The sequence below is a fragment of the Pteronotus mesoamericanus genome, unplaced genomic scaffold (assembly GCF_021234165.1).
Source record: "Pteronotus mesoamericanus isolate MK-2021 breed Mesoamerican mustached bat unplaced genomic scaffold, CSHL_Meso_final scaffold_21, whole genome shotgun sequence".
Lineage (NCBI taxonomy): Eukaryota > Metazoa > Chordata > Mammalia > Chiroptera > Mormoopidae > Pteronotus > Pteronotus mesoamericanus.
The window spans coordinates 2,143,021-2,164,516 of record NW_026555310.1 but is presented as its reverse complement, the minus strand read 5'-3'; the positions used below and the strand labels follow the sequence as shown (position 1 = coordinate 2,164,516).

General features: G+C 37.9%; 1 protein-coding gene across 1 annotated transcript in view; it reads left to right on the top strand.

Annotated features, from left to right (window-relative positions):
• Window positions 1-367: 367 nt before the first annotated feature.
• Window positions 368-21,496, top strand: part of SP1 (Sp1 transcription factor) — a 34,120-nt gene continuing 12,991 nt past the window's right edge. The window contains exons 1-3 of the mRNA XM_054591048.1: window positions 368-432; window positions 1,499-1,671; window positions 1,962-3,465. Of these exons, the coding sequence (XP_054447023.1) occupies window positions 426-432; window positions 1,499-1,671; window positions 1,962-3,465 (1,684 nt within the window). The 5' untranslated portion in view covers window positions 368-425. The remainder of the gene's footprint in view (window positions 433-1,498; window positions 1,672-1,961; window positions 3,466-21,496) is intronic.

Here is a 21,496-nt window from a genome sequence, read left to right as displayed (position 1 = left end):
ATCCCTACTGCTCATGGAGCCCGCCTGGCGGTTGACTGGTTTTCCCCCAAGCCTATCACTTTTAGCCTCGCCCACTTTCACTTCCTGCGGCTTTCATTGGGCTTTCAAACTGAGAAGGCGGCCTTTTAGGGCGGACACCGGGCACCCAACTTTGTCTTACACGCCTAAGAGAGCAAGCGAGTCTTGCCATTGGGTTACCTGACCGCCTTTCTTCTGCAAGTCCCTCCTTTCTCCCTCCCTCATTGGGCGGGGCAGCAGCGAAGGGGCGGGGTCTAGGCCGGGCTTGTGGCGCGCTGCTCCCTCCTCCTTACCCCCCCCTCCCTGTCCGGTCCGGGTTCGCTTGCCTCGTCAGCGTCCGCGTTTTTCCGGGCCCCCCCCAACCCCCCCGGACAGGACCCCCTTGAGCTCGTCCCTCAGCTGCCACCATGAGCGGTAAGGATGAGTCCACTCCAAGCTTAGGGGTGGTAGAGAATGAGGGGGCGCGCGCGAGGGCCGACCGGGCGGTCCCCGCCGTGAGGGGGGGCGGGCGGGAGGCGGCGGCGGTGGCCTTGGTCCCGCCCGGGGCGGAGGGAAGGGAGGGAGAAGGGGCAGTGGCGGGGCCTCCGAGGAGGAGGGGGATGGGCCGCCCGCCCCGGGGGAGGGGGCAGAGTGGCCTCTCCCGCCCCCTGCCCGCCCCGGCCACGGGGGGACGGGCCTTACCCCCCACTACTCCGCCGCCCGCCTGAGGCTCCTCCCGCCGGGGGCTGGAGCCACGGGGGCGGCCCGAGCAGTGCAGGCCCCGCCCGGACCAACCGCCTCCCTGGTCCGCCCTCTGGTCGCTGCCTGCCTCAGGGCCCTCCGCTCCCCCCACTCCCCCGCCTGTTCCTAAGTTTCCCCTCCCCCCTACCGTCCCGCCCTTTCCACGCCCCTCACCCCGAAACCGCCCTTTCCCTCTAGGGTCCGCCCTCAAGTCCGCCCGGAAACCTGATTTCTAATCCCTGGACCCCTTTTGCTCCTTAACTAGTATTCGCAAATGTTTCCCCACTCATACTTTTTATCTCTTTTTCGTCCTACCCCTTATTTCTTGTTACTTTTTACATTTGCAATTTTCTCTTTCTCCATCTTCTTTGACCCTAACTTTAGCAAGCTCTCTGTCCTCCCACATGTTTTTTTGCCTTACTTAGTCCTTCCCCCCCCCAATACTTTTTCTTACTTTTAAACTTTTTCAATATGGCCACTGCCTTTAATGTTTCCTGTACCAAAAGCATCTTTTCCATGTTTTATGAGTTTAAGTTGGTGCAAAGGAGAACTGAGGCCCAGTTTTGGCATCACTGAGCCTAGTTCGTGTCCTACACGTTCTACAACTGTCCCTTCTCCCCCATCCATTCCCCCCACCTCCACTGGCGCCTTTCACCTTCCTGTTAGTCATGTCTGTTTTGTTATAACTTCTTTTACCTTTCCTCACTTTACCCTTTTTCTTCCACCAACTTTAAATTCTTTATTTTTTAATTTTCTTTAGACCAAGATCACTCCATGGATGAAATGACGGCTGTGGTGAAGAGTGAGAAAGGAGTTGGTGGCAATAATGGGGGCAATGGTAATGGTGGTGGTGCCTTTTCTCAGGCTCGCAGCAGCAGCGCAGGCAGTAGCAGCAGCAGTGGAGGAGGAGGAGGAGGAGGAGGAGGAGGGCAGGTAAGTAATGATTAGGACAGACTGGGGAAGGTGTTGAGAGGATGGTTGTCTTTTCACAGAATAAGTTTTAGAAAGGGGCTAACCATTTTATAGATAGGGAAGTAAGTACAGAGAGACAAGTGACTTGAAGATACCCCAGGTAGGAGAATTTCAGCAGTATAGTTCAGCCTTTTGTTTGTTTTATTCTTTATTTGTATGCTTTGTTTTGCTGTTTATTTGTTGTATACTGACCCCTAGACTGGCAGCTGGATGTCACTAAACTAATTCTTTTCTTCTCATATTTTGGCCAGGAATCCCAGCCATCTCCTTTGGCTCTGTTGGCAGCAACTTGCAGCAGAATTGAATCACCCAATGAAAACAGCAACAACTCCCAGGGCCCAAGCCAGTCAGGGGGCACAAGTGAGCTGGACCTCACAGCTGCACAACTCTCACAGGGTGCCAATGGCTGGCAGATCATCTCTTCCTCCTCTGGGGCTACTCCTACCTCAAAGGAACAGAGTGGCAGCAGTACCAATGGCAGCGAGTCTTCCAAGAATCGTACCGTCTCTGGTGGGCAGTATGTTGTGGCTGCCACCTCCAATTTACAGAACCAGCAAGTCCTGACAGGGCTACCTGGTGTGATGCCTAATATTCAGTATCAAGTAATCCCACAGTTCCAGACCGTTGATGGGCAACAGCTGCAATTTGCTGCCACTGGGGCCCAAGTGCAGCAGGATGGTTCTGGTCAAATACAGATCATACCAGGTGCAAACCAACAGATCATCACAAATCGAGGAAGTGGAGGCAACATCATTGCTGCTATGCCAAATCTACTCCAGCAGGCTGTCCCCCTCCAAGGCCTGGCTAATAATGTCCTGTCAGGACAGACTCAGTATGTGACCAATGTACCAGTGGCCCTAAATGGGAATATCACTTTGCTACCTGTTAACAGTGTTTCTGCAGCTACCTTGACTCCTAGCTCTCAGGCAGTCACGATCAGCAGCTCTGGGTCCCAGGAAAGTGGTTCACAGCCCGTCACCTCAGGGACTGCCATCAGTTCTGCCAGTTTGGTATCACAAGCCAGTTCCAGCTCCTTTTTCACCAATGCCAATAGCTATTCAACAACTACTACCACCAGCAACATGGGAATTATGAACTTTACCACCAGCGGATCAGCAGGGACCAACTCTCAAGGCCAGACACCCCAGAGGGTTAGTGGGCTGCAGGGTTCGGATGCTCTGAACATCCAGCAGAACCAGACATCTGGAGGCTCACTGCAAGCGAGTCAGCAAAAAGAGGGAGAGCAAAACCAGCAATCACAGCAGCAACAACAAATTCTAATCCAGCCTCAGCTAGTTCAAGGAGGACAGACCCTCCAGGCCCTTCAAGCAGCACCATTGTCAGGGCAGACTTTTACAACTCAAGCTATTTCCCAGGAAACCCTCCAGAATCTCCAGCTTCAGGCTGTTCCAAACTCTGGCCCCATCATCATCCGGACACCAACAGTGGGGCCCAATGGACAGGTCAGTTGGCAGACTCTTCAGCTGCAGAACCTCCAAGTTCAGAACCCGCAGGCCCAGACAATCACCTTGGCCCCAATGCAGGGTGTTTCCCTGGGTCAGACCAGCAGCAGCAATACCACCCTTACACCCATTGCCTCAGCTGCCTCTATTCCTGCGGGCACAGTCACTGTGAATGCTGCTCAACTCTCCTCCATGCCTGGCCTCCAGACTATTAACCTCAGTGCTTTGGGTGCTTCAGGAATCCAGGTGCACCAGCTTCCAAGCCTGCCATTGGCTATAGCAAATGCCCCAGGTAAGGCTTCTAGTATTTTGCTTTTATTTCCAGAGTCAGCTAGCACCTCAGCTGAAATTGTTCATTTGGAAGAAGGGAATAGACCTTCTGGGGGTAACACTTCTTGAGGCAAGTCAATTAGAGAAATAGTAATGATTCTATTTAAGTCATTTGGAACCAATTTAATGGAAACTTTTTTCCCAGTTAACCTGATGTGAGAAAGGAGCACTTTCTTCTAAGAACAATGTCCCTGGGGTCTCTGTACTTCCAGTGCCTTTAGCATTACAGACCAAGGGTCACCAACCCTTTTTTTTTTTTAGCTTATTTTAGAAAGAGAGAGAAAAGCACTGATTCGTTTTTCCACTTATTTATGCTTTAAATGGTTGATTCTTGTATGTTCCCTGACCAGGGATTGAACCCACAGTGCTGGCGTATCGGGATGATGCTCTAGCCAACCGAGAGCTACCCATATAGGGCCTTGGCAAACTTTTTCTGTAAAGGGTCTGATAGCATATATTTTAGGTCTAGTGTGCTACATGTGAACTCAGTCACATATTTTTTGGTGGTGGTGGTGGTTTTTTACAACCCTTTCTAAAAAGTAAAAGCATCCTTAGCCTGAGGACTTTATTTGGCTTGTAGGGTTCACTTATACTACGATAAGAATTGATTATAAACTTTACCTATTCACAGGATAGTTTGTTTGTTTGTTTATAGAGAGGGGAAGGGAAGGAGAAGGGAGAAGAAACATTGATGTGTGAGAGAAACATCCATTGGTTGCCTCTCTCACATCCCCAACCAGAGTCCAGGCCAGCAGCACAGGCATGTGCCTGATTGGGAATTGAACCAATAACTTTTTGGTTTGCAGAATGATACCCAACCCACTGAGGCCCCTCAGTTAGGGCTATAGGACAGTTATTAAGTCATCAGATATTTTTCATGAAGAACTGTACCTCCTAAGTGAGGGGAAACATGATATAACTGATTCAGAAGGGATTAAAAAAAAAAAATTCTCTGGTTAGTCTTCAGTTAACCAGAATATTCTACTCTGAGTAAGCTGGTTATTCAAGGTTTAATTCTTTTAACTCCTAGTTAGCTTAAAAGTTCATCCAATTCCCTTATAAACTTCCTAGGTGATTCTGATAACTTCTTAAATAAAAGAATCATGTCCTAGACTGCTTTGAAAGCAGTGTATGGTTGAGAAAGGAGTGGAGAGAAAAGCAGTGAGGCCTGGAATGGAGTGAGTGGGAGGTGATGTTGAGAAGAGTTAGGAAAAAGGAGAACATGGAAGGGAAAAAAAGTGGTGGAGGAGTGAATCAGTTAACCACAATATTCAGTCATTCACACTTTTTTTTTTTTTTTTTGGAGGGAGGGAGGAAGAGGGAAACTTACTTTGTTCCATTTATTTATGCATTCATTGGTTGATTCTTGTATGTGCCCTGATCAGGGATCAAACCCGCAGTGTTGGAGTATTTATTGGGCACAATCTAACCAACTGAGATACCTGGCCCAGGCTTCAGTCATTGACTTTGAACTAAGTGTTACAGTTGGTTAATTTGAAATTTAAACCATATCTATTTAAAAAGGTGACAGTCTTTTTTAGAATTTATCATTTTAAATTTCATTGTAAGGTAGCTAATCTTTACTAAAACATGATAAAAGGATACATACACATTTTTATAGTCTGGTGTGATACATAAAAATTATGATGAGAAGTAGTTTAATACCATTGAACTTCTGGTTCTATTGAAATATATGTGAGCATATGAATTGTTTACTTTTTATTATAGCATTTTCATTCCATTTAGACTGATTCTTACGTAAGTGAGGATAACAAATAGGCAGCCATATTGCCTTGTGCAGTTTTGGAAAATCTGGGGGAGTCAAGTTCCCAAACTTCCTTACATTCTTGTGGTGTGTTTAAAATGACTACATTTTGAGCTTTAACAAGACAGTAAGTTTCTTAGTGATCTTAGACTAGAAAGTTAGAGCTGGAAAAGACCTAAGAAATCATCTAGTGAACTGCTTTATTTTCTTGATGAGGACATTGAGATACTAAAAAGCACTTAAGTGATGAGACTACAGCCAGAGCTTGAGCTCGTGGTTAGTTCTAGTCTAGGGCATTTCATTACCTGTTAGTCAGGACTTAAGAAATCCTTTAGATTGTTAAAAATGTGTATCTTTGCTTCTTTGAAATTTAATGTTTTAGATCTGGCAAGTGTTTTATTGGCTAAAAAACTATGAGGAAATTTTAATAGAAACTGAAATTAACAACCTGGAAATTTATATACTATCTGGCTAATCTACATTAGCATGTTTGTTTTCTCTTTGCTCTGAGGTTGTATCCAGCAGTTTGCTTTTCTTCAAAGGAAAACAAAGCTGTGGGGTTGTTCCTATTAATAATAATTTGGATCCTTGCAATTTTTAAAAGATTTATAACTTAAGCTCTAAGGGATAGTTACGAGGCACTCGCATTGCTAAATCATGCTCTGGGGAAGTCTGCCATTTAATATGTCATAGGATAGGGCTACCTAGCTGTTTATTGATGGTCTCTGAGTTCAAGAAAATGCATGCCTTTTTGTAAGGTAGCAGCAGCTTGACATTCACTAAACGAGGAGGAGGCACTGAAAGGCCATTTTGTGAGAGTTGAGGTTGTTTGCTTCATTAATAGTGGTTTCTGAAGACACAGGTTTCCTCCTTTCTGGTTAGTCATACTTGTGTAACATTTTTTTTCCCCCTTCAATTGATCTGACTTCATTCTAAATGAAAGATAATAAAATTATGTTCTTGAGGTTTACTGCTGTTCAGCTGTTGCTTGGCTGCTACAAAGTGTCTCATTTTACTCTCTTTTCTAGTAAAATATAGTTATTTTACTATAATTTTACTAGAAAAACTCAACCTCTTGACATTAGAATAGATAGATAGTACCTACAAAGTGGGACATGGTTGTGAAAGACTGAAGCTCCGATGGCATTCACTTGGTATGTTTACTTTTATTATTTTTTTTAATCTTTAAAAAAAATTTCTAAGCTCTCCTGTTGACTTTAACTCTTGTTTACTTCTGTTTGCTGAATACACAGGCAAAGGCACAAACTTAGAAACAAGCCAGCCACTTCTGTATTCCTGTGTTTTTCATGGCTCTTCCTCTGGTGGGTGGTAGTGAGGAAAGGACCACCCAGTAAACTTGTTTATTTTCGAAACAGTGAAATATCTATGGGCTCTTAGTTTTTGCTTTATTTTATCAGCAGCATCCCCCCCCCCCCATACCCTTTCCCCTTTATGAGCACCCTTTTCTCTCATTTTGTAGTCATATATCTTGCTTTTGTTTTTTTTGGTTTAAAGCTTCAGGGTACTGTTCCTCCCCGGTCCCCTGTCCCCCAGCTGCCCCCCAGCAAAGGGGTAAATCCTGAAAACTTACCCCAGGTTGAGTGGGGGCCACTTGGAAAGACTGCGTTTGTGACTTCGTGGGAGTTCTGCCTAATAAAGAGTGCAGGACAGGGCTTTGGCAGGAGAGTAGAACACATTTCCTTGATGGCTATAATTCACTCAAGAAGCAAATTTCAGGCACTAAAAATAAAAATTTCACATCTGTTTGGTTTTATCGGGGTCAGGAAAATGTCTCCTCTTAGAAGTTAAGTTGAATGTGATACCAGAGTTGGTTTGCCAACAGTGTCACTAAACTTCGGGTCAGATTGCTAAAACCTAATTTGTTAAAAACTTGTATTTTAGATTGGTGCATTTGAACATTAGTGGTAAGTAGGTTTAGATGATTTAAATGTGTTCAGAATTATTCTAGTGCAAAAAGTCATACGAGAGAATTTCCTGTTTTAAAATAAAATTTATCAAATACATTTCTGTTATTTGCCTTCTTTATCAAATATTATATTTGTTTCTTAAGGTGATGTTAGTGCTTTTTAAATGACTTTAAATAGAAAAACTCTCCTTTAAAGCTTAGGTGTCTTGATCGATCTGAAAAGACTGTCTTCAGACCTTTTCAGTTGCTCCTATTTATTCATTCCAGTGGCTTTCGGTAAATGACGTCATTGTTAAATCACGTTGCATTGTGTAATGTGGCTGTTTTAGTTCTTAAATAAAGAACACAAGGGTGCCTAGTGTTTCAGAAAATTTTAGTTTCTGTTCAGTTCTCATATCCCCCTTTCCTTTTAATTTTTCCACTTTGTAATGTAACATGTATTTCTAATTGTTTTGTTTGCCCTCCTGGAAAATGTTTTAAAAATGTAAGATGAAGATCTGTAGAAAAGCTTTATGTAAGTAATGCTTTTTGTAAGTAATAGTTTGTTACTTATTGGGTATCTGTAAACAATGCATAATAATTAGTTGAAATTTTCACTTTGCCGTTTAAATGAAAAACAAGTATATTTTTCATATTTCTTACAGAAGGTATATCTCAATAGTGCTGTCCCTTCCTCTAGTATTTAATACTTTTATACAAACCCTGGTGTGGTGTGGAAGGATTATTTTAAAACTTACTCCCTACACTATAACTAGATTGTTAATACTATGCTAGGTTTTTAGATTTGTTCTTAGAAGACCCTGAAAAAGTTCCAGTAGGAGGAGTATCTTTGAATTGATTGCAAATCTGGACTGTAATTTCAATTTGTACTTTTGCTCCAATGTTTTTAAAACTCTGAATGGTTTATGGAAACTGGGCAGTATTACTTGTTTGACAAGTTTGGATGTGCCTATCTCATTTACCTGAATCCTCCTTCTCGTGCTGTATCTATGTACAAAATAAACAATAACTTAACAAAGAAGGAGTTAAAATATAAAATACCTAGGTCATGACAAAGACTTGCCCTTAAAGAGATGAGAGAACTAAGTTAGAAGTCTGTATACATCTCTGAAACATTTTTTAAATGTTTCCATAGGCAAGTAAATGTTTGTTGCTAATAATCTAAGGTTAAATGCTGTTGAGCTGTAGCTTTTTTAATTATTCAATATGTTCTTCATTGAATTGACCCTGTTTTGATAGCATGAAAGTTACAGCTCTTTGCAAGTAAAATACAATTAAACCAGGCTAACCATTGTAATAGCAGTTAAACTGATTGTTGCTAGAGCTGGAAATCTTTCCCCTCCAGTACCTTCATTCTATACACACAGAACCTAAGGTGTATGAAGATTCAATGACTTGCCAAAGGTTACTGACAAAATTTACAGTGACAAATTTTTTGTCTTCAGATCAGGATCTTTCTACTCTAATCCACTTCTATCAAATAGAAGAATGCATTTGGTTTTTTACCCAATTCAGTTATTATACTAATATTTGTAGCCTACAACAGATAATAGGACAAAAAAGAAGCAAAAGGCATGGTTAATCAACAACTTCTTATAATAAACTTTATTGTCCATCAGAATTTGTTGTAACCAGATTAATTTGAATTTATTTAATTTCTAAATAAATGAAATATTGTATAAATAATGATAATGCAAACTGATAATGAAGGGAGGAGGGTGACAAAAGAAATCAAAGACATTTAATTAATCAGTCTGAACAGTGGAGGTCAGTTGCGTCTTATTGGGGGGAGTGCAAGGGGTATTACCCTCCCCACTTTTTACAATAAGGAAGAAGTTGTTTTCCAGACTGTTCTTATTTTTTCCCCCTGATATGCTTGAGACATTTTTTATAACGAACTTTATCTCTTTATTGCTCTCCATCTATTATTTTTCATGTTATCCTGGAACTTCCCTTTCAGGGCCTTCCTTTCTTTACCGCTTTCATTTCTGTTGTATATATGGTTTAACAACCCTTTTAAAGACTCTATAGGGCCCAATTTTGTGCAGGTCCTACATAGTTAGTCATGGTGTATCTGAAAGTACTTTGCTTAGAATTATTTGGCAACATCTTGCTCTCACAGAAACAAAAAATGTGTTTTAGTATTATACAGACCATTTGTCTTAAAGAAGAAGCCCAGAACCCTGAGAAGTATTTGGAAATTTTCCATGTTATGAAGAAATGTCTTTGGTTTGGTGTTCATCCGAAAGAATATCTATTGGCATTTTCAGGTGTTGAATGGCCTCCTTGCTTAACCTTAAATTCTGTTAAGAAATTCAGTAATATTCACAGTCCAGTTAACATTGATACATAGGCATTTGTTGAACACCAGGGTAGGTAGAAGTATAATTGCCCCTATAGGCTTAAGAATTAAATATAAAGTTATAGTCAAAATGGGTTCCAATTTTTGATTCTCCATGCATAGATAAAGTAGCAAAATTTATTGTGTCGAATATGCTAGGCTCTTGGAATTCAGTGAAACAGATAAGGTCTTTGCCTTCATAGTGCACCAGTTGCTCTTGTGCTATACTTACCTACATTTAGTGCACTTCAGAGGGGACCAGTTTTCACACAGCTAATCCTGAGAGCTGCAGCAAAATACAGGGGCAGACAAAAGTAGGTTTACAGTTGTTTGTATGAAAAAATATATGATACAAGAATAAACTTGCCCTGGTTGGTGTGGCTCAGGGGATTGAGTGTGGGCCTGCAAACTGAGAGGTCACTGGTCAATTCCCAGTCAGGGCACATGCGTGGGTTGTGGGCCAGGTCTCCAGTTGAGGGTGTGGGATAGTCAACTGATTGATGTACCTCTTGCACATAGATGTTTCTCTCCCTCTCTCCATTCCTTCTCATCTCTCTAAAATTAAATAAACAAACAAATAAATAAAATGTTTAAAAAAAGAGTACACTGTTTTACATAGTCACAACTGTAAACGTACTTTTATCCATCCTTGTATGTGAAATAATAGTGCCACAAGTTTTTGAATTTGTACTATAGTCTCGTGGTACTGTGTTATATATTGTCAGGTTATTGATTTTTAATTTAAAATGCTGTCATGTCCTTTAATATCTTCTTAACTGTTTATCCTTTTACTTACAATTTTGGCTCAAGTTTATAAAAGCAGATGCATGGAAAAGAAGGAAGAGAATTGTATAAATTTTGTGACTTACTTAATGGTATTTTTGTTCACTCTTAAATCCCTAGCATTTACATATTTTTAGGGGAAAATTTTTTTAAATGAAAGAATATGAAAAATAGTTATTTTTAATTGTAAAAAACACATAACATAAAATTTACCTCCTTAACCATTTCAAGTGTACAGTTTAGTGGCGTTAAGTATATATTAACATTGTTTTGCAACGGATCTCCAGAACCTTTTTCATCTTACAAAACTGAAGTGCTGTATCCATTAAATTCCTCATCTCCCCCTCCCCTCACTCTTTTGCAGTTGTTAGTCTTCTGTGTCTGTGAATTTGACTACTTTAGATATTTTTTTAAATTTCTTTTTTTTTACTGTTCAAGTACAGTTGTCTCCATTTTCCCGCCACCACCTTTCCCCTGCCCCACCCACTCCCACTTCCCACCCTCAATCCTTCCCCACTTTGGCTTTGTCCACGGGCCCTTTATACATTTTGGATATGTCATATAAGTAGAGTCATAGAGTATTTGTCTTTCTGTGACTAGCTTATTTAGCATAATGTCCTCAAAGTTCATCCATATTATAGCACGAGAGGGATTACCATATTTTCTGTATCCATCTGTAATGAAAATTTGGGCTGTTTCTACTTGGCTATTATGAACAATGCTGTTGTGAACGTGGGTGTGAAAGTATCTCTTTGAGATACTGCTTTCAGTTCTTTTGGAGTATATCCAGAAACAGGATTGCAAGGTCATACAGTAATTCTATTTTTAACTTTTTGAGGAAATACAGTAATTAAAAATTTTATTTATTGATTTTAGAGAGAAAGGAAGGGAGGGAGAGAAACATCAATTTGTTGTTCTCCTTATTTGTGCATTCATTGCTTGCTTCTTGTATGTGTCCTGACCGGAGATTGAACCTGTTGCCTTGGCATATTGGGACAGTGCTCTAACCAACTGCCTTACCTGGCCAGAGCTATTTTAAGCTTTTCTATCTGAACAGTTTGCTTATACGATTTTTTCCAAATTTCTGAACCTAGTGGGGCAAGATCCTTAATACATTGTGTGCAGCTCCTTTATATTATTTAAATCTTGAATATTTGTAAAGATGCTTAAAGTGGAGCTCAAGGGTTGAGGCTTGAGACAGGAATTATTGCTGGTTAGGATTGGACAAGAAAATTTTCATTATATACAATGTTTAGAGGGAGGGAGAGGGGGTGGGCAGAGAGGAACATTGATGTGAGAGAGAAACATCAATCAGTTGCTTCCTGTATGTACCCTGACTGGGGATCAGACCTGCAGCCTAGGTATGTGCCCGAACTGGGAATCGAATCTGCAGCCTTTTGTGGTACTGGACAACGCTCCAACCACCTGATCAGGGCATTGAACATGCTTTTTAAAAAGAAATCATTCATAGTGACTGGTAATTGCTTATCTCCTTGTTTTAATTACTTATACCTAAGAGGTCACAGAAAGCAAAGATGGCTTGTTACTGGCAAGCATTCCCCTTTTTGGAATTAATTAAATGACACCCCTGAGCCCTAGAAAATGACAATTGTTCTGTCATCCCAGACAATAAACATTCTCATCTCTTGCCTATACAGGTGCTTAGGAAACTGCAGCATGGCCAGACATCTTGGTGTAATGGTAATTAATCTTTTAGTCAGATACCTGGTCAGAGCTGTCTTTTTTAAGAAAATGTCAGAGCCATCTTAATAAAACACTAACATATAATCACATTGTATTATTTTTAACTGAAATGGGAAATAAATTCAGATGCATCTAGACTTAAATAACTGATGATTCTTTGATTTATTTCTGAAAACATTCTGACAACTAATTGACTTAAGTCTTAAAATTTTTATTGCAATAATCAGAATGGAGACATTACAAAATATTATCATATCACATAATCTAGATGTGCCATGCCATAAAAATGTAAGAAATAGGCATTTAAACCTATGTAATAGGGGTTACATGAAATAGGAATCTTCATTTCCTGCACTTTTTGGGTATTGAAATTTTTTACTCCATTGGACTATTTTGTTTTAATCATTGGTTTGCTTGCCAAAAGAATTTGATGCTGTTTAAAAGTGTTAACAGCCAAGAACTGTGTCCCTTTCCAAAATGCTAAGTATCAAACTTTTAGCAAACTTTTCATTGTGTTTGGCTCCCTTAAAGCCTCATTACTACATAAAGCATTGTCCAGGGTGATTTCCCTTAATGAGAATGTTACTGAAGGACTATTAATGTTGCGTCATCTCAAGACCCCTTATTCAAGCAAGGTATCCCAGGACCCAAATAGAGGATTGTTTGGTGATACATGGCATTTTGCTCTGCATGCTCTACAAGATTGTACCTAGAAGACAAAAATACTAAAATTATACTTGGAAAACATCATCTGTCTGTTCACTTAGGCATTCAAGTTTCAAAAGCTTTTCTAGTTATGATTCAGAACTATCATGAGGCCCAAGCTAAAATGGAGACCTGTTACATGCACATGAACAGTTCTATTTATAAATGAATTATATTGTGTCATGTCCCTTGTTTTTTAATACACTTTTCTACCCTGCCCCCATTTCTTTTCCCAACCTCTAATGAGACGTTGGTATTGTTAACAAACTCAGGAGCTTACTAAAGAGTACTGTTTTTCTTCTCATTTGTAATGCTGCTGCTATGAGGGGAAATTAAATGACTCTTTGAAAGTACAATATAAGTCCACAAATTGTTGGAAAATTGTTTGGGATAAGTTTTCCACTTACTTAGTACTTTCTTGGATGGGAAATTGTAGGTGATGAACTGTAAGTGGGATCCTAAATCTGAAATCCTTTTTTTTTTATGTATTGTTTTTGCAGATGAATATCCTGCAGGTGTAATACAGGTTGAATGGTTTAACTATGAGTATACTTTTTATTTTATCTTATGGATGAAGTAACTCTAGCTGTGAAACTAGCAGTAATTGATTGAATATCCTTTGTGAAAGAAAAAGAAAGCTTGTCCTGAATGAGATATTTAGTATGGACAGAAGAGTGACTACATGGGATATGTAGGTAGACACACTAGGGTACAAATTATAACTTTGCTTCTTTACTGGCTGTGTGATTTCGGGGAAGTTCTTCATCCTGTCTGAGCTGAGAACTGAGGTTTCTTTATCTATAAAAGAGGGTTAATATTCATATTTACCCCCATGGGATTATTAGAATTAAATAAAAAGTAACATATGAGAGCACATAATAGATACTTAACACTTAATTGGGGCCATCTCTCAACAAAAATTCCATTCCTTGTAGTCTTCCCATCCAGTTAAAAGTAGGATTTCAATCACTTACTTCAGGGTTGCTCTTCCAAGTTGTTGAAGTGTCCAAGCCTTTACATTCTTTCTTGCCCATTATATTCCTTGTCCATCTGTGTAATCACTAAACTACCTCAACTATCAAGGGAAGTAAATTCTAGCTAGTATGCTTTGTTCTTTAGTAAGCCATTCTGATAAAAATGGTAGTTGATGTAGAAAAGGTTTTTAGAATTATCTGTATTTTTTCTGTTTCTTTATCGCTTATTGGCCTGGTTTTGAACTTGGTGCAGAGCATATCCCTCTGCTTTCTCTATAAACTGTTTGCTAGGAAGACATTCTCCTTGATAAATGCTTTGTTGATATCCCGTCTAATGATAATTGGGTTTCTCCGTTTCCTATTTCAACAAATTATTTTCCTGTTACTGTTTTTTAAGAATTGTTTTATTTTCTGTAAATTAAAAATATTTTTTTTCCTTTTACCTTTCTAGAGCTTGGTTTTGCTAAAACACTATTGTACTTCCTTTTCCACTGTCTGCTAATTTCATCTTATCTATCACTATCCACCCCCACCCCCCAAAAAGGCCCAGCACTTCAAAAAAGATTATGAAACAGGTTTAGACAGTTAGAAAGGACAATACAATTACACATATTATTGAAGCTCACAAAATTATCTATCCTAACACTTTTAAAAATTGTTTTATTAAAATAATTTATTTATTTTTAGAGAGAGGGGAAGGGAGAGAAACATCAGAGTGGGAGAGAAACATCTATTGGTTGCCTCTCACACACCCCCTACTGGGGACCTGTTCTGCAACCCAGGCATGTACCCTGACTGGGAATTGAACCTGTGACATTTAAGTTTTCAGACTGACACTCAGTCCACTGAGCCACACCAGCCAAGACTCTAACATTATTTTTTATAGTTTTAAAAAAAAAATTTTTTTTTCCATCACCATTTATCCCCACTATACCGCCTTCCACATCCTCATGGCCACCCTCTGCCCCCGCACCCCCATCCCAATCACCACACTGTTGTTCCACTTATTTATGCATTCATTGGTTAATTCTTGTATGTGCCCTGACTGGGGATCGAGTCTGCAACTTTGGTGTGTTCGGAAGGTGCTGTGACCAACTGAGCCACCCAGCCAGGGCTCTTTTGAGGTTTTTTTGTTTGTTCACTTTTTTTTATTTTACTTTTGGTTTTTTAATTTATTGATTTTAGAGAGGCAGGGGGTGGGGGAGAGGAAGAGAGAGAAACATTGATTTGTTTTTCCACTTATTTATGCATTCATTGGTTGCTTCTTGTTAGACTCTTATTCTTTAAGATGAATTTTACACATTTTGTCAGGTTCCCCTAGTAAGTCCTTCTGAGGTTCTTATTTTGATTAACTCATTATACTTTCATTATTTTTTATGAGCCAACACATTTCTTGCTAAATTTAAGCTTAGTATTTTATTTTTATTGCTACTCTGAATGAGACCTTTTCCATCTTATTTCTAACTGGTTCTTGTATATCAGAAACTTGTTGGCTTACATGTGTTAATTTTATAATTATTTACTTGTAATCTTGTACTTTGAATAGGTTTTGTGATTTTCTTTAGTTTTCCAGGTCATATCATCTACAAATGATTTTACCTATTCCTTTCCACTATTTATACCTCATTTCATTCTTGTCTTGTTAAACAGTAATCGTAATAGTAGGGATCGTTGTTTTATATCTCACTTTTTAAGGATTGATTTTTATTACTATGTAATAGTCCATCAAGCTGTTGCCACAATTTATTATTTCTCTTTTGTCAAATATTCTGGTGGTTTCAAGTTTTCCTGTACTTGAAATAAAAAAAAAAAAAAAAAGAGAGAGAGTATATAGTTTCTCGTTTTCAATTATTTTCTTAAAATAAGGCCTTTGGTCCTGGCTATGTGGCTGAGTGGATTGAGCACTGGCCTGTGAACTGAAAGGCCATCAGTTTGATTCTGCTCTGGGCACATGCCTGGGTTGCTGGCCAGAACTCCCAATTGGGGGCTTGTGAGAGGCAACTAATAGATGTTTCCCTCACATGTCAATGTTTCTCTCTTTCTCTCTTTCTCCCTTCCCCTCTCTCCATAAATAAATAAATAAATTTTAAGGCCTTTTGGAGTTGGTTCGCTGACATATTTATTACATAACCATTACTAAAAGAACAGAAAATGTAAAGCTCCAAAAATATTAAATTGAATTATTTCCTTCCATATTAAGCAAAAGTTGAAGGAAACCAACATAGGAAAATAAGTAGCTTTTGAAACATCTTCTATCCTTTTGTCATACTATCATTGGCAGTTTAAAGCTGTCATGTGTTTTACAACACTAGGTATAAATGAGAGTAGCTGCTTTTATTACTTACCTAGTAATCTAGACCAATTAAGACAAGGTTAAGTTTAGTTCTCACATTAAAAAGTTACCTAAGAGTTTATGTTTATGGAAGGGTTGAAATTTCAGCTGTAGTATATCAGATTATATAATTGTACTAGGGGCAATAGCCATGCATAAATTAGGGAGCTTATCATGAAAAGATACGTAACGTGTAAGTGCCTATGTACATGGTAACTGCGCGGGTCTCAGGATGGCGCTGATCTGATGTTGCTTATTTAATGTTAATTCAGATTTTGATGCATAATGTAACTTATGATTACAAATAGGTAAAGTTTATTTGTGCATATGAATAGTAAGGGGACGATGAAAAAGGAGTAATAGTTAATTTGTTGAGGTAGTAGGATTTTGGATGTTCACCACTTTTTTGGACTCCATTACTGTTAATAGTACTATAAATATTTTTTAAAAATCTTATTCACAGAACATAATAGATGGCTACTCTTTTTCATTTTTCTTAATTTGGTCTTGTCAGTGAGAGACAGTCTCTAGGATACTTGAGTGCTTGGTACTTTTCTTTCCTATGTAGAGACATCACTTCTTCATTTTTTCATGCTTATATTACGCAGCATCTCATTACTGTATTTATTTAGACAATTTTCTGAAAAGGTGAAATTTAATCCACAGTTTCTCTTTTCAAAACAGTGTGCATTCAAAACAGTTATTTTTGCATTAGTAATCAAACACAAGCTATTTTTAGTGGGAGTTATTTGTAATTTAAAGGCTCCAGTATGATTATCTTTTTTAAAATGGTAAATTCCATGTTTAGAAACAAAATACTAGATGGCTATGTTTTATTTTTTGTTTCTTTTACAGTATTCTTTTATTGCTATTCTAGAAACATTGATAATTGAATCTGATGTTACAACTCCCCTAGATAAATTTTAATTGATATACTGTGAGTGGTAAGGGCATATGAATAGATGGGAGAAAAAACATTAAAAGTATATTAGCCCTCCTTTTTTCCCCTAGTATACAGTGATTTATTATCTCGTGTGCCAGAAACAATGTTAGGTACACTTTACTAATTTATTAGTTAGTCCAATATAATTACATCCTTTTTGCTGATGAGGAAGGTAAGGCTCAGGAAGGTTACCCAGGTAGTAAGTGGTGAAACCAGAGTTCAAATCTAGGTCTGTCCACCTATACCATTATAGTGCATTATAGTGTATGTAATGGCTTTTATTAATTTTAATTATCACAGGCTCTTCAGTAAGTTAAAATGTCAGCTTTGATGCATATGAACAGTCCAAAAAATCAGTCGAAAGAACCTGATTTAAAACCCAACACAGGAGCAGATTTTATTTATCTCTCCTTTAATTAGTTTATCATTCTTCTGTTTATTTTATTTTATCACTTTCCTGCTCTTACTAAACCAAACAACTATATTCTCTTAACCTTTATGCCTCTCCTTCATGACTTTCTTGAGGTAAGTATATATTATATATATATGTATAAATGAATTTTAAATCATGCCAGTCTGAATAATAATACATACTTACAGCTAGTTTGGGGAGGAATGTTAAAGTGAGGCCCTTTCCCCCGGAAATTATCACTGTAGTGAGAGTTGGGGGGTAAGAGAGAATTCTTGTTTATTTCTTTGTCTTGAAAAACAATTTTCATTGAAGAATAATGTTGATAGAGGTGGGAAGTAGGTAAAAGTTTTGGAATTTAGAAGAATTTCAGCCTGTCACTAATGACTAAATTTTGAAATCTTTTGGATTTTTCAACATGAAAAGTAGGGAAATCTGTACCTTTGAATTTACAATGGATAACAAAAGCTAGAGTGTTTAGAAACGAAACATTACCAAAGCTGGAAAAAACCTTGTTTTAATGGAGAAACTGCTGAATTAATACTTCCTCAAATAGTCTCCTGTTTAAAATTTGTGTGTCCTCCCACTCCTTTTTTTTTTTTTCCCCCTTAAACCTCTTGCCTGGGAGGTGTACTTTAAAAACACTCATCTATCACTTAATTACAGTGACATCTACTGGTGAGAGCCTTTGCCATCATTGTGCTGATTCCCTTGCACTTAGAGAAAGCCACCCATTTTCTGAGAGGTAAACAGCCAGTTCCTAAAGCTTTAAAAAAATGTACAGAAAAAAGGGAGAGATGTCCAGGCTGATTTTTTAAATTTTATTTATTTATTTTGCACTGTGTAGGTATTTTTAATGATAAAAGTTACAATTACATTATGAAAACTGAGGAATAAGAAAGAAAAAACAAAATAGCATATCCCATTACATTCACCAGTTTGGTGTGTTTTCTTCTACTTTATTTAAATTTTAATGTATGTATTTGTTTATAGCTCTATATAGTGTGCATGTAACTTTCCTTGGTTCAGTAATATGGCATAAGCATTTTCCCAAGTTGTTATACTTCACTTAACCATAAATTTTACTGACTGCCTGATATTCCATCAGGTTACTTAACAGTTTCCTTAATGTTTACATTTTAACTAATTTCTTGTATTGCTATATAAATAATTTATAATTTTTTAATTTTAAAATTTATTATATTTTTTCCATTACCATTTATCCCCCCATACTCTTTCCACCTTCACCCACCCCTCCCTATAAATAATTTGACTAATGTCTGCTTGAATAGATATAATTGTCCAATTATAAACATTTTTATGAACACTGACCTTTCCCTAAAGGTTAAGTTTTTATGTTTTTCATTACTAGTGATGTTGAGTATTTTTCCTTCTACTTGTTTAGAAGTTGTATCAGTTGATTCCTCTACTAGCATGATGATAATATTTTTGCCTTAGCTCTTTTTTTTAAAAAAAACTCATTGTTTAAAAAATTTGCTGAAAATAACTTCCTTAAGCTCTTACTCATTTTACAGAAGCTTTTCATTTTTATGTCAGATGATTTATCTTTTTTGTGATTTCTTTAATGAATTAAAAACAACAGATGCAAAAAAATGCTTTCTAAAAATTTAATAATTGTTTTCTTTGTATTTAAACATATGTGTGTATATTTAACTCTCCTCTTTACTTTTTATTATATTTCATTTGGAAAAATACAAAGAAGGCATCCTATCATTTATTATTATTATTATTATTATTTTAGATTTTATTTGCTTTTACAGAGAGGAGAAAGGAGGGAGAAAGAAAGGGTGAGAAACATGATGTATGAGAGAAACAGTGATCGATTGCCTCTCTCATGCCCCCAACTGGGGACCTGGCCTGCAACCCAGGCATGTACCCTGACCAGGAATCAAACCGGCAACCTTTTGGTCTGCAGTCCGGCACACAATCCACAGAGCCACACCAGCCAGGGCGACAGCCTGTCATTTAAAGAAACCAGTGTTACTGTTTTTTAATTTCTTGCCAGTCTGTCTGTCCAGACATGGAACTTTATCTGCCTAGAATTATTTTTGAAGTGTGACAACGGTGGAGATATCTAAGGTGGAGTTATTTTGAAAGTAAGGTTTGTATCTGAGCGTCATGATATCTAGATTTGTTGAACTAAAATAAATATTTCCTTTCCCTCTTCTGTGGTGCTCCTCCCCTTGCAATGTAGGTTGTTTCTGTTATTTCTTTTCAATTTCCCCCTTTGAACCTTTACTCTGTTTTCCTTCCTGCCTTTTAAAAAAGAATTTTTAAACTATAGTTTGCTTTTTAAAACAGATTTATTGAACTTTAATTCATATAATTTACCCATTTTTAATGTACAGTTCAAAGGAGAAACAATGAAAAAATTAAAATAAAATGTACAGCTCAGTGTATTTCAGTATATTGACAGAATTGTGCAACTACCACCACAATGTAATCTAAGAACATTTTCATCACTCCAAAAAGAAATATCACATGGCCCATTGGCAGTCATTTCCCATTCTCATCCCTCATCCCAAATCCAAGGCAACCACTAATCTACTGGCCACCTCTATGGATTTGCTAATTCTGGACATTTCATGTAAATGGAATCATACAACATGGGGTCTTTTGTGACTGGCTTCTTTTGTATAACATAATGATTTCAGGATTCATCCATGCTGTTGCATGTATCAGTAGTCTTTTTTTATTGCTAAATGATATTTCATTGTGTGAATATACCACATTTTGTTTATTAATTTGTGAGTCAATACACATTTGGGTTATTTCTATTTTTTGGTTATTATGAATAGTGCTACTATGAATGTTTTGTAATCCTTACCCAATGTTATGATTATTGATTTGAAAGAGAAAAAAACCATTGATATGAGAGTGAAACATCAATGGGTTGCCTCCAGTACGTGCCCGGACTGGGGATTGAACTTGCAACCTAGGTATGTGCCTTGACCAGGTATCAAACCTGCAACCTTTTGGTGTACAGGACGAGGCTCCAGCCACATGGGCCACCGGACCAGGGTTGCTGTGACATTTGTGTAGACATAAGTTTTTATTTCTTTTGGTTATATAGCTAGGATTAGAGTTACTGGATTAGATTCAGCTTTAATGAGTACCTTAGTTTGTATCTTTGAAAGATCTTAAACATATTTGTTGCCTTTCTTTTGTTTATATCCCTGGCAGTCTTACTATTTCACTTACATCCCAGAAACTTTGAAGTTCCTTATGTTTAGTCACTAAAATCCTGCCTTTTTATTCCTAAATATTTTTTAAACTTTTAAAAAAATTTGATTTTAGAGAAAGAGAGAAATACTGATTTGTTGTTCCACTTATTTACGCATTCATTGGTTGATTATTGTTTGTGCCCTTACTGGGGATTGAACACACAGCGGTGGCATATTGAACTGATGCTGTACCTGGCCAGGGCTTATTCCTAAATGTTTTTTATTTATGCCTTTCTTAATGCTGGAACCTTTGCTCTACTTTAGACCTTTACTGTCTCTCACCATTATCTAATGGAATAGCCCAGAATATTTCACTTTTCTTTCTTCTAATACTCTCCGTCCCAATTCTTACACTCTTACCGTTATACAAGTTATAGGGCAGATATTACACTTACTGATTTCATTTTGTGTTTCCAGTAAGGTAGAAGTTCTATAATGGCTAAGATTATATCAAACTATCCCCAGAGCTTAATATAATATCTGGCATGTCCTTATTCTTAGAAATATACTTTTTGGCTTAAAGATTAGTTGCATCTTAAAGATCTGATTTTTGTTGCCAAAATGTCCCACATAGGCACCACGCTTTTCCCGGCTGTATGTTTTTGTACACTCATGCTACTTGGAGCTGTATAAAAGAGGGTGTCCATACTTTTTCTACCATCACCTTAAAAAAAAACCAGACATTTAAATACCTGTCTTGTGTCTATTAATATCATCTGTTTCAAAGTTCATCTTTTCACTTCCATCTTCTCTCTCCATCATTTCCACGCACTATTTCTATTCCTGTATTTCTTTATTTTGTTCATAGTGTTCCGTCTACCAGGGACACCTTCCCTTGCCAGCATTCTTCACCTGTCTAACTCCT